This window comes from Cetorhinus maximus, chromosome 15, assembly GCF_964194155.1.
Source record: "Cetorhinus maximus chromosome 15, sCetMax3.hap1.1, whole genome shotgun sequence".
Lineage (NCBI taxonomy): Eukaryota > Metazoa > Chordata > Chondrichthyes > Lamniformes > Cetorhinidae > Cetorhinus > Cetorhinus maximus.
In genome coordinates this window covers 49,545,155-49,559,631 of record NC_135893.1, presented here as the reverse complement: position 1 = coordinate 49,559,631, position 14,477 = coordinate 49,545,155, and the positions used below count along the sequence as shown (strand labels likewise).

Sequence of the window (14,477 nt, the reverse complement as noted above, 5' to 3'; positions counted from 1 at the left end):
TCATGCCCTTAAACGACCCAAAGTGCTTCACAGCAAATGAAGTTGTAATGTAGAAAATGCTACAGCATGAATAGCACAGTGAGAACAACCAGATAATTTGTTTTCATGATGTTGATTGAGGGATAAATATTGACCAAGACACTGGGGATAACTTCTTTGCTCTTCTTCAAAATAGTTCAATGGGATATTTTACATCCACCTGAGAAGGCTGAAGGGGCCTTGGTTTAACGTCTCATCCAAAGGACAGCACCTCTGCCATTGCAGCATTTGCTCAGTTTGGCACTGGTGAACCATCTTGGATATTTGCGCTCAAGTCCTGGAGTGAGACTTGAACCCACAGCCTTCTGACTCACGGGTGAGAGTGCTACCAACTTAGCCACAGCTGACAATCCAGTCTGATCATGATAACGAGCTAAAGAACAAAACAGTCACTTAATTTACTGACTTATTAAAGGATTTGATTGTAAGAATATTCTGGAATCTTCGGAAGCATCATAACTTTTTTTCTTGTAGTCAAATTGGATGCAACATTTCCATCATTACGGTAAAATTTAGTGTGGATACTATTCGGTTATGAACCCCAAAATTAATATGAATGGTTTTTGCAAATGTCTTACCTCTTCAACAGTTTTCTGTTTATTTACTGTATATGAATCCTGGAGAATACTGAGGATGCCTCGCTTGATGTTCAAGGCCCAGGTTTCTTCACTTTCTGAAGGACAGATCTCAGGAATTATCCCATCTTGGAAAGAAAATTGAAGTGGATGTTTCTCCAGGGAAGCTCTACAACAACAGACATGCAAAACTATTATGAATACAGACCTGTATGGAATGGTTAATATTAATGTGAGATCACCATCCTGTACCCAATTCCACAGAATGGTGCAGGTTGCACACACTATTGGTATTTGGGAGCATCCATTTTTGATAAGTTACTTACCATCTGCTAGGCAGGGGTCCCACAGGGCTGGTTTCCCATAATGATGTTGGCTATCTCAAAACAAACCTATGTTGGCGTGAGAACCTCAAGCAGGTGTTAGGCTCCTTATTTGTCTAAGCAAAGAGACCAATGCCTACTGAGGTAGGCATGGGTAAAGAATGCATGTCTATTGTCCTTCCCAAAGTGGGGCACCTGAACTCAGAAAGATGCAAGTGCTTCCCGCCTGCCATTTTGGGACCATAGTGGACCACGTAGCACATATTTTTCAAGTTCTTTCTGACCCAATTTCCAGGGTATGTTTCTGCTAGAGTTTGAGCCACATCCCTGGTTTCTGTGCTTCTTTGCAGTTTCCTAAATCGCTGCTTGATCTCAAGGGCCTCTCACTATTACAACATTGCCACAGTTTTGATCAAGGGTTGATTTTCTGCCACACATCATGTAACAGAAATATGTGCAATACTGGGCTTGATACCTTTTGACTGCTTCTTTTGACTGCTTCATTCAGTGTGACTGAAGAGCCAATCCAAAAAGGAAGTTACAGCCAGAATCCCTAGAATTTTGCTGCGTCACCAAATATAGATAAAGCAGCCAAGGAGTTCAAACTGTTAAATAACTGCAACAATTTCTTTGTAGCTGCTTTCCCAATGGCAACTGTTTGCTCCACAATGGAGTGGATTTTTAAAAAAACGTGCATTAGGCCGCCACTTCCACCTCTGGATATTGAGAATGCACTAGTCCTGACTATTTTGATGACATCAGGATGGAAAGGTCACCTCTTTATCATAATTTGTGCTCCATTGGAAGCTGGTTCAACCCCAGATTCTGCTCCTCCCCTTCACCAATCAACTGCACTCCTGTCCACAAGCCATGCAAAGCAGTTTGCACCACTTATAGCGAGAACATCAGTCTTAACGCTTCGTCCTGTGGCACTAGCGGTTTCACTTGTTAACCCTGTGGCACTGGCACCTTTGACCAGCACCCTGTGGCAATGGTGGATTTGCCCATTCATGCTATGGCACTGTTGGCTTCGCCACTTAACCCTGTGGAACTGGCACCATTGACCATCACTCTGTGGCACGAATGGCTTCAACTTCTTTTACTGTGACTTAAGTGAAATTAGTAAATCTCAAATGACGAGGAAGCCTGTCATCATAGTTAAATTATTCCTTTCAATCTATAAATTTAAATGGTGGGCACAGAAGAGTAAATAATTAAGATAATCAAACTTAACAAGGTGCAAAGTGCTTACTGAACTGCCAAAAATAGTCAGTGCATTTAATGCATTGAAAGCGGGGCTGTTGTAATTGATTTCTATGGTAATGCCAAGTGGACATAGGACATTGCCCGATATAGACGGCTGCCCTCCAAAAGCCTTGGCAATAGAAGTGGTGGGGACTGCACTGCACACCAGGCTGAGGTATTTTGGAATTGATTTCTCATGCTTGAAGATCATGGCAGTCACGTAATCTGCGGTAATGTTTGTCATAAGATGTTTTGAACATTCAGTTCCATTGATGAGTCTTTCTGCACAAGCTTGTCCCTGTATGAATGCAAGATGCTGAGGCAAAAGAATCCTAGTTCCTGTTATTGCAAAACTTTAAAGAAAACATCAATATTGTTTGGAAGAGAGCATACACTCTTATTTATATTCTGCTGTGCTCTCTAACTATTTTGTGGTCTCCAAAGATAGGACTGCCAAGTACTAAACCAGTTCACACATTCTCCATCTCCTAAATCGAGAAGCATTGCTTTGCTAAACATTTAATAGTTTGGCGCAAGTTTTAGTTGAAATGTCTTCACACAGAGTTAAATGTGTGGAATGCTTTGTCACTGGAAGTAGTTGAGGCAGACTAGCATATCATGACAAAGAGTATAGCTAAATATTTGAAACGGAGGATGATAATTGTCAATGGATAGAGTTTAAAAAATTTCTTTTCACAAGACGTAGGTGTCGCTGGCTATTTGTTGCCCATCCCTAATTGCTCGAGAAGATGGTGATGAGCCACCTTCTTGAACCACTGCAGTCCATGTAGAGTGGGGCAGTGGGATTAGTTTTGGATTACTCCAACACAGCAGACAGAATGGGCCAAATGGCTTCTTTCTATGTTCGATGGTCCTGTTTGATCAAAATAGCGCACTTTATAAACAAAATCCATTGTGAGGAACTGGAACTAGTATTTTTTCTGGGACATCTCATCATAACCTACACTGCTGAGTTGGAATATTCTTGAAATGCTGCTGTTCCTGAGCTAATTGCCAAGTAGAACAAAGGAAGATGAGAGCAGAAATACAAGTCAAGGATTTCCTTGCTCAATCCGTTGTCAGGCTGATTCTCAATCACTTTTGCTAACAGCTTTAAAGGAACTCTGATATTTGTTAAGAGGGTTTCAAATCATGAATTTACTCTTTCACCATAACTTTACTCTGCTCTGGAGGGAACATTTAAGCCACCAACATTACCACTGTTCTTGTAATGACAACACCACCAGGCAAGGCAATATGGACTGCAAGGAAGCATTTTAAAATAATCAATTGATTTAGATCTCACAACTAAAGTCTCTGCTGGACAACTGTTGTAGAGTCATTATGGTACAGAAGCTGGCCATTTGGCCCATCAAGCCTATACCGGCTCTCCCTACAACAATCCAGTCAGTCCCATTCCCCCATTCTATTCCTGCAGCCTGCAAGTTTATTTCACTCAAGTGCCCATCTAATTTCCTTTTGAAATCATTGCTTGTTTCCACTTCCAACACCCTCGTGAGCTGCAAGTTCCAGATCATTACCACTCGCTCTGTAAAAAGGTTCTTCCGCAGATTCCCCTGCATCTCTTTCTTCAAACCTTAAATATGTTCTCTGTTCCCCCCACCGACTCCCTCCCCAAGTCCTTGTACCATCAGCTAATGGGAACAGCTTTTCTTTGTCTGCCTTATCCAAACCTGTCATTATCTTGTCTACCTCTATCAAATCTCCCCTCGATCTTCTTTGCTTCAAGGAGAACAAACCCAGCCTATCCAATCTAACCTTGTAACTAAAATCTCTCATCCATAGAAGCATTCTGGTACATCTCTGCGCCTTCACTTCCTTATAAAGTGTAGTGACCATAACTGGATGCAATACTCATGTTGTGGCCTAACCAGAGCTTGATAAAGGTAAATTGTACCTGCCATAATTCAGAAATTAGTTACAGTGGTTTGAAAGCATCTTTCATCTGCAATAGAATTTGGGGAGTTCTCAATAGTTTTTACACATGTTTGAAATATAGAGTAAGGCTACGTATGCCATTGTATTTGTAATTTGGAGGGTGACTGTGTCACTACACTTGATGGCACAGTAGGTTGCTTTGATTGACTTCTTGGAAGCTTGCTACCAGCAGTGCACCAGGGAGGTGCTTGGTAGATTCCATGTACCAGATAGTGATTAAATCAGCCTGAATATCTCGGCTGATCTACCAGTTCTCAAGGCCAGTTACACAACAATATTGGGACTGCTATTTTAGCCCAGGAATAGGACAAAGCCAGGAGGAAAAACAAAGAAACTGAGAGAATTAAAAAGATTAACATTAGAAACAAATAAAAGAGTGAAGTTTAACTTCTATTTCAAATACTACTGCATAAGCCAGGGGAGCAGCAATGAATGTCATATCACAGTCACAGTAACAGGACTGTTTACTGAGCTCATACTGTGTAACATGAACTTTTTCCACTAATTCCACATTGAAGCTGCATCAATGAGGATGTGAGTGGGAAACTGCAATTGTAGGGATTGTTTTTATTCTTTCCTGGGAGATGGGCATCGCTGGCAAGGCCAGCATTTGTTGTCCATCCCTAATTGCCCTTGAGCAGGTGGTGATGAGCCGTCTCCTGAATGAGAGCGAGAGAGAGAGAGAGAGAGAGAGAAACAGACACAGATTGAATATGAATGACAGACACACACTATGGAATGCCTGGAGACAGGCTTCATTATAGACTATTACCAGTCCAGCTTGTTCAATGTTCTAAAGCATGGAAACCAGACCAGGGTGAGCAAATTGGCATTTCAGGAAATCGTTACCAGAATTCCATTAAAGTGAAGGACTGTGAAATGGAGAGATCATGTACAGAAGCACCTTTAGTTTGACAGTGTGTGCACATTGCACTACAATTGTCATCTCAGTTTAATCTTCAGCAAAATTGATGCCACATTCAAACAAGCAGCAGTTGTCAACAGTGGCCCTTTTAATTTGAAAGATCTATCCTTAATGTTAATGTTTTACTGTTTGTTGTCACCCATTTCCATTGATTTGCTTTGTAATCTTCATTTCAATAGTGATTAATGAGTGTTCCATGACATCATCTGGGAAAGTGTCTAGGAGGAGTTTCCATGCCTGACAGTGTGTGGGAACTGCACTAAAATCAGGAGAATTTGCATAATTTGCTCAGGGTTTTTCACTGCTCTTGTCATTACAACTGTGTTATTTCATTTATCTCCTTCATACCGGCAAACTCTGGAACTCTGCTCAGCCATGACCACCAGTGATAATCAGTGGGAACAGAAAACATCAGCGGTTTGAAGACAAGATTCTCTTTATAAGAGGAAAGGCAAATGACCAAGGGAATAATAACTGGAAGTGCGATTTTGTTTTCTTTTTAATGTCCAAACAGAACACTCAGTCCTGGAGTAATTTCAACTGAAAGTGTCATCTTAATTTAAAAAAAAACTGAAAAATAACCTTTTTTTAAAAAAAACTATTTTAATGTTGGTTTTATAATCTTTTTAAAACATAGCTTCAATTGCATTATGTCTCAACAACTAAACCTCTTTCCTAAACCATATTTAAGTTCCCAAATGGTCATACCATTGACGTGAATTTGAAAACTGAGGACCTACCCGAGATTAAACTGGAAATTTTTTATTAACTAGAGTCAGATCTCTCCAGCTGCGAAAACAGGCACTGAACAGCACAAGTATTTTACAACAATAATGATCCATGTAATTCTAACACGTTTGGGAAAAAAATACTGAAAATAAACACCAGCGTCAGGGATGGAGTTAATATATAGAATAAAGTAGGTACGGAGAAACCATTTAATCTGCTGGAGAAATCCAGAACAATCTTCAAATTAGAGCTAAGAGCAAAATAACAAAGCAGCTTTTCACACAAAAGGTAGGGGAAATCTGGAACATTCTCCTCCAAAAGGATGTTAATGTTGGATGAATTGAAAATTTCAAGATCGATAGATGTTTGTTGGGTTGGTGTACAAAGGGATATGGAGCAAAGGAGGGTATATGGAGCTTAGATACAAATCCTGCTCCACTTCCCACATTCTTCAATGTCCAATGCAGTAACAATAACCAACACGAGTCCTCATTGCAAGTTAAGTAGTATATAGTGTTCAAAGCACTACCAATTCATTATGGTAGATGCAACAAATAAATCCTCTTTTAGTCATGTACCTGATTTCAAAATCTGAAATGGGCTGTCAAGTGTACACTGCCAGTTTTAACAATTAGGAAATAAGCATACAGCTGGCAGCATGAATTAATAGCCCTGTGTTGTATACCCTCCATTACACCCCTGCTTGCCAATAGCTAGAATCTGTTTCATCATGCTACACTGTGCGCTTTACACAGGTTATAATTTAGATTACCAATACACATTGTAAAGGATTGTATAGCAGTTTTGATGCCTCCAAATTGCTGAGTTTCTGACCACTGCCTTGCTGTTGCAGAATAGCCCAGAAACAAGACATGATGTGACAGTTTTTAGTCTTTAAGGCCTAGACATGAACATTGCCTTGGCATTGTGCAGGAAAGCAAATTCAAATAAAGAGTATTATCATTGAATCATAGAAATTTGCAGCACAGGAGGCCATTTGGCCCATTGTGTCTATGCTGGCTCGTTGAAGGAGCATCATACTTTGTCCTACATCTCCACTTTTTGTCCCTAACCCTGCAAGTTCCTCCTCCTCAAGTTCCTGTCAAATTTATTTCAGCTTTCATCACCTTTTCAGAAAGAACATTCCAGATCCTGCTAACTCTTAAAAAAAATTCTCACCTCCCTGCCAGATCTGTCGCCAATGATTTTTAAATCTAAGACCTTGGTTATTGACCCATTCACAAGAAGGAATAGTTGTCTCTATCTACGCCATCATTTTAAAAACCTCCATCAGGCCACTTCATATGATTATTTGGTCTAAGGAGAACATTCTCTTAAACTCTCCTCATAACTGAAGTCCCTCATCCTAGGTACCAATCTAGTAAACTCCTCTGGATCCTCTCTAAGGTATTCACGTCTTTCTTGAAGTGTAGTGTCCAAAATTATCCACAATACTCCAGCTGAGGCCCAACCAGTGATTCATAAAGTTTTCGCACAATGTCTTAGTTTTTCCATTCCTCTATTTAGAAGCCCAAGGAAACCATTTTTTTTAAACACCATATCAACACACCCTGCCAACTTTAAGAATTTATGTAAATGGACACCAATGTCTCCCTGCTCATCTGCACTTTTGAAAATCATGCCATTTAGAGTATGCTGTCTTTCTGTATTCCTCTCAAGGTGTATTATTAACCACACCTTCAAGTTGAATTGCATCTGCCATGCTTCTGTTCATTTCACCACCCTATGTCATACACACATATGAATTAGGAGCAGGAGTAGGCCATTCTGTCCCTCAAGCCCATTCTGCCATTCAATAAGATCATAGCTGATCCGACTGTGGCCTCAACTCCACATTCCGCCTACCCCCAATAACTTTTGACTCCCTTGTTAGTCAAGAATCTACCTCTGCCTTAAAAATATTCAATGGCTCTCCCTACACCGCTTGGGAAGGGACTTCCAAAGATTCATAACCCTCAGAAAGAAATTCTTCTCATCTCCATCTTAAATGGGAGACCCTTATTTTTAAACTACAGTTAAGGTGCAGATGTCATCTTGACCATCCTCATCACTGTAACTACTTTGCAAAGTTTTATGTCATCTGTAAACTTGATAATGCCACTTGCTATACCTGAGTCTAGGTCATTTATAAAAAAACTGAAAAGAGTAATGGACCCAAAACTGACCCTGGGGAACACCACTGCAAACCACCTGCTAGTCTGAAAAACATCCAGGAATCCTTTGCTTCCTGTCACGGAGCCAATTTCATATCCATACCACCACTTCCCCCTTAACAATGAACACTTTGTTCAATGGGTGGGATTTTCCAGTCCCACCGACCACGGGGATCATCACAGGCAGGAAGGAAAATTTGACAGATCAGCCTCAGACCGTTAACCTCAGGTGGGAATTTTCAGTCTGGCCTGCCCAATGTCTTCTGAAAGTCCACAAATACATCTATTGATATAACCTTGATCATTACAACATTCTCTTTTGATCAATTGGAATTTTCAGTGATTTGCAGATCAGGATGAGTTTATTACAATTATGCTGGGATTGCACCTACCGGTGCCCTCCTACTGCTGTACCTGTTGGGGTATGTGGGCATTCATGTAAGAGGGCATCTTTTGTGCCAGCCCAAAGCTGTAGGAAATGCCATCTCCTGGTTGCTATCTTGTGGGGGAGAGTGGGGGTGGAAAACAGTGCAGTGAGCCACCTTCTCAAAGCACTGCAGGATATGTGATGTAGGTACACTCGCAGTACTGCTAGGAGGGAGTTCCAGGATTTTGACCCAGTGACAGCGATATAGTTCCAAGTCAGGGTGGTGAGTGGCATGGAGGAGGATCTTGCAGGTGGTGGTGTTCCTATGCATCTGCTGCCATTGTCCTTCTAGATGGTGGAGGTCACAGGTTTAGAAGATGCTGTCGAAAGAATCTTGTAGATGGTACACACTGCTGCCACTGTGCATCAGTGATGGAGGGGGTGAATGTTTCAGCTGATGGACAGGGTGCCAATCAAGTTGGCTACTTTGTCCTGGATGGAGTCAAGCTCCTTGAGTGTTATTGGAGCTGCACTCGTCCAGGCAAATGGTGAGTATTCCATCACACGCCTGACTTGTGCCTTGTAGATGGTTGAAAGGCTTTTGGGAGTCAGGAGGTGAGTTAATCTCTGTAGATTTCCCAGCCTCTGACCAGCTCTTGTCGTCACAACATTTAAATGGCTGATGCAGTTCAGTTTCTGGTCAATGGTGAGCCCCTGGATGTTGATTGTTGGGGATTTAGTGATTGTAATGCCATTGGATGACAAGGGGAGATGGTCACTGCTGGCAATTGTGTGGTGTGAATGGTACTTGGTCCCTTTATTGATTGATTAGGCAACTCAACTTCTTTTCCAACTAGATTTATTCAAAATACAAAGATCCTATAAATCTACAACTATGATCATTATATACAAATTCAATTCTAAGGAAAACAATCGTAGTTAACGTATATGGTATTTGCATTAGTAAAATATGCCCAGGGCAAGGTTCACCTATTCGCACCCAAGTTTCACATTCAGGTTGCTACAATGGTGTAAGTGCTGGATTTGCAAGTTTAAGGAGCCTCTGTTTCAGGCAGGTATCCTTGGATGACTAGAAGTTACCAGAGATAATATGGTATCCAGAGCAATTCAGATGTGGCAGATCAGAACACAAAGCAGATGCAGCCCCTGTCCCAGTGAAAAGAGGAGACAGCTCAGACACTTGAAGGGTTTAAAATTGATGAGGAGGTGGTATTGGATAGGCTGTTTGTACTTAAAGTTGATAAGTCACCACGACCGGATGAGATGCATCCAAAGGACACAGAAGCAGTGAGAGTGGAAACTACGGAGGTGCTGGCCACAATTCTCCAATCTTCCTTAGATTGGGAGGTGGTTCCAGAGGACTGTAAAATTGCAAATATTACACCCATGTTCAACTACAGGCCAGTCAGTTTAACCTCCGGTGGTAGGGGAAGCTTTTAGAAGTGATAATTCAGGAAAAAATTAATAGTCAGTTGGACAAATTCAGGAAACCCAGCATGGATTTGTTAGGGACAAATTGTGTTTAATAACTTGCTTGGATTTTTGATGAGGTAAGAGAGGGCTGATGAGGGTAATGCTATTGATATGGTCTACATGGACTTCCAAAAGGCCTTTGATAAAGTGCTACACAATAAACTTGTTTCAGCAAAGTTAGAGCTCATGGAATAAATGGAACAGTAGTAACATGGATACGAAACTGGCCGAGTGATGGGAAACAGTAGTGCTGAACGACTGTTTTTTGGGCTGGCAGGTGTCTGATGGAGTTGCGAGGAGTGTTGGCCCCCACTCTTCCTAAAGTATGTTAATGATGTAGACCTTGAAGAACAATGCACAATTTCAAAATTTGCAGTCGACACAAAACTTGAAAGTAAACTTGGAAAAATGTGAGGAAGGAGCATAGTGCAGAACTTCAAAAGGGCAGACAGGTTGGCAGAATGAGTGGACAAGTGGCAGGTAAAATTTAACACAGAAGTGTGAAGTGATTATTTTTGGTAAGAAGAACCCAGGGAGACAACATAAAATAAATGGCACAATTCTAAAGAGGGTGCAGGAGCAGAGGGACCTGGGGGGTATATGTGCACAAATCATTGAAGGTAGCAGGGCAGGTCGAGAGTGCGGTTAATAAAGCATCCTGGGTTTTATAAATTGGGGCATAGAGTGCAAAAGCAAGGATGTTATGTTTAACCTGTATAAAATCCTGATTTGGCCTCAACTGGAGCTTTGCATCCAGTTCTGGGCACCACACTTTGGAAAGGATATGGACACATTAGAGAGGGTGCAGTAAGAATTCACAAGAATGGTTCCATGGAAAGATTGGAGAAGCTGGACTGTTCTCCTTAGAGAAAAAAAGGGTTGAGAGGAGATTTGATAAGAGGTGTTCAAAATCAGGAGGAGGTCTAGACAGAGTAGAATGGGAGAAACTGGTTTCCATTGGTGGAAGGATGGAGAACCACAGATTTAAGGTAATTGGCTGAAGAATCATTAGCAACATGAGGAAAAATCTTTTTACGCAGTGAGTGGTTGGGATCTGGAATGCACTGCCTGACAGTGTAGTGTAGTGTTCAATTGAGGCATTCAAAAAGGGAATTGGATCATCATCTGAAAAGGAAGAATGTGCAGGGCTAAGGGAAAAGGCAGGAGAGCGGCACTAGGTGAATTGCTCCTACAGAGGGCCAGCACAGATATGACCAGCTGAATGGCTTCCTGTGCTGTAAGCATTCTATGATTCTATGAAAGTCTAACAGCAGCTTTATACCGAAAAAAACCAGCTGAGAGCTGAATTCCAACCCCCCCCGCCCCCCCGATATTTCCAGGTCTTGAATTATTTCTGTTTGCCTCCTTCAGACTCCAGCAGGGGTTAAAGTCTGCCTGAACAGCTGAGTAAATTCAACCCATCAGTTCAGAATTTCATTGGCATTTCTCCAAACATTAGTGTTAAACTTACCTACTCTATTCCTTTTAGAGCAAAAAAAAATTCTTCGCTGTGTTATAAAAAACGAACATGAGGATGACCTGCCCTGACCACGCTGCATCCCTCTGACTACCTTCTGTCATAACTCTCAGCCTACACAAAATTTTGCAACATTAGTACTTGCCTCTTGCTCACAACTTCTGATTTGTTTTACAAGTGTATAGTTTAGGAATGTTTACTTCATCCTTAAACGTGTATTTTCTTGTCAGTGATAAAGCTAATTATGTTCCAGAATGAAGGCTTCTTCCTTGCTAGCCTCTACATGACTGCAGTTTTTACCTCGCATTTTCTTTGCATGGAAGCATTCACTGTATGGACGCCAATTGATGGCCCATGTTATTTTTCACATTGGGTAAACTGAGGTGGTACAAAGCACTAGGGATCAACCTTACTCAGGTCCACTGAGACACATCTCCTGTAATTACAGGCTTATCACTATCATTCCGATAAGCTGGGGCTGTTAAAGTGCTCTCCGATTGTAATGAGACATTCCCAGCATACACTGAAGTATTCCTGTCTCTATTACAAAATCCAGCAGTTTCTCATGTACACACCAGTTAAGCAGAAACAACTAATTGGGGGAGACAATGGCAGAGTGTTAAGGTCACTAGACTAGTAATCCAGAGACCCAGGCTAATGCTCTGGAGACATGAGCTTAAATCCCACCATGGCAGCTGGAATTCAAATTCAGTTAATAAATCTGGAATTAGTCTCAGTAATAGCGACCATGAAACTATCTTCGATTGTCGTGAAAACCCATCTGGTTTACTAATACCCTTTAAGGAAGGAAATCTGGTCTTTCCTCATCTGGTCTACATGTGACTCCAGACTCACAGCAATGTGGCTCTTAACTACCCCTGAAATAGCCTAAGAAGCCGCTAAGTTCAAGGGCAATTAGGAATGGGCAATAAATGCTGGCCTTGCCAGCAACGCCCACATCCCATGAAAGAATATAAGTTATATATTGGTAGGATAGTAAGATGTGAAGAGAATACAAGGAGGCTAGAAAGGGATATAGATAGACTAAGTGAACTGGCAAAGACCTGACCACCTGAAATTGACCATGTTGGCAGGAAAAATTTAAAAAGTAGCTTATTATCTAAATGGCGAGAGATTGCAGAGCTCTGAGATGCAGAGGGATCTAGGGGTCCTAGTTAATGAATCGCAACAGGTTAGTATGCAGGTACAGCAATTAATTAGGAAAGCTAATAGAATGTTATTTATTGCAAGGGGAATTGATTACAAAAATAGGGAGGTTATGCTTCAGTAGTACAGGCATTTGTGAGGCCACATCTGGAGTACTGTGTAAAGTATTGGTCTCCTTATTTAAGGATGGATGTAAATGCCTCTTAACTGGATCGGGCAGGTTGTTTTATGAGGAAAGGTTAGACAGACTAAGCCTATATCCACCGGAGCTTAGAAGAGTAAGAGGCAACTTGATTGAAACACATAAGATCCTGAGGGGTCTTGAAAGAGTCAATGTGGAGAGAATGTTTTCTCTTGTGGGAGAATCTAGCACTATAGGGGCTACTGTTTAAAAATAAGTGGTCGCCCATTTAGGACAGAGATGAAGAGAAATATTTTCTCTGAGGGTTGTGAATCTTTGGAACTTTATTTCTCAAAAGGCAGTGGAAGCAGAGTCTTTGAATATTTTTAAGGTAGTGGTAGATAGATTCTTGACAAGCAAGGGGGTGAAAGGTTATCGGGGGTAGGCAGGAATGTAGAGTTGAGGTTACTATCACATCAGCCATGATCTTATTGAACGGCGGAGCAGGCTCAAGGGGCTGAGTGGCCAACACCTGCTCCTAGTTCAATGTTCATATGTAATAAAAAAAACTAATGATACAATCATAAAGAAAATAGATATTCAATCTAAGTCTCTCCAAAATGCTTAAATCAGCTTGTGAAGTGAATCGGGTAGCATTGGCAACTCACTGTACAACTTCTGTGCAGTCAGACAAAGCAATCATTTTCAAATCAGACCAAATACAATAGAAGAACCAAACCCTACCATTCATCAGCTCTGCTGGGAGTTTTTTGCCCCACCTCCTGCTTTATAAAATCGTAGCAATTATAGAACAGGGATCATCAGCACATCGTGGACTGGAGTTATCACCTCCAGTCCTATTCTTTTATATTCTTCCTTTTCAAAAGCATATCAGATTGCCTCTTAAATAATGATCCTATTTCAGTTTCCATAGACATTTATGGTTATAAATCTATGAACGAAAAAGGAATTCAACTTCCTGCTTCATTCTTTTTTAGTCTGTGGTCTCTTGTTACTGATTTCAAAAATTGGAAATAATTGGGCAGATTTCATAGAGGTATAGGTTTTGATAGAATGGACAGAGAGAGAGCATAACTAAAGGCAATCAAACTAAAAAAGACTTGTTATGAAGAAATTCAATAAGGAATTCAGAAGAAACTTTTTTTTAACTCAGTGGTGAGAATGTGGAACTCACTGCCACAGGGAGTGGTTGAGCGAATAGTATAGATGCCTTTAAGGGGAAATTAGACAAGCTTATGAGGGAGAAGGGAATAGAGGGTTACAATGACAGATTTAGATGAGGAAAGATGGGAGGAGGCTCAAGTGGAGCTTAAGTGCCAGCATGGAATCGTTGGGCAAAATGCCCTGTTTCTGTGCCATATATCCTATGTAATGTTATGTAATTTCCATCATCACAACCTGACCATAAAGCATCGCTTAGGCAAATGCAGCGAGGGCAACTGGATGGAAATATCCCACATACAAAGCAGAATCTGTTCAGTTGCTGAGGGATAGAACTGAAGCCAATTTTTATGCACTTTTATATTTATTTACAGAGTTACACATTACAAGCATACACCTCCTAACCCAACAGCCACAGTTTTAGTCTCCGTCTATTTATAGAGGCTCAAGTGAATCCGTGGTTAATGCCCACCGCCTACATACAATTAAACATAATTAATATACAGTTAACAGAATCCACCAACTTTCCTTCAATTTGACATAACAGTGCCACTTTTTGGCTGTTGAGAGAGTCTGCACACAGGAAACGTGAACCCCGTTACAACATGACATCCATGCTGGACAAAAATGATCTATTTCCCCAAGCTTTTAATAATTTATTCCTTACTGGAAGCAAGATCAATAATGGGAACGATGTCAT

At 41.1% G+C, this 14,477-nt stretch overlaps 1 protein-coding gene across 1 annotated transcript in view; it reads right to left on the bottom strand.

The window, feature by feature from the left end:
* Window positions 1–14,477, bottom strand: part of LOC144691151 (uncharacterized) — a 369,111-nt gene that overhangs the window by 321,643 nt on the left and 32,991 nt on the right. Inside the window, exon 5 of the mRNA XM_078559217.1 lies at window positions 618–783. Within this exon, the coding sequence (XP_078415343.1) occupies window positions 618–783 (166 nt within the window). The remainder of the gene's footprint in view (window positions 1–617; window positions 784–14,477) is intronic.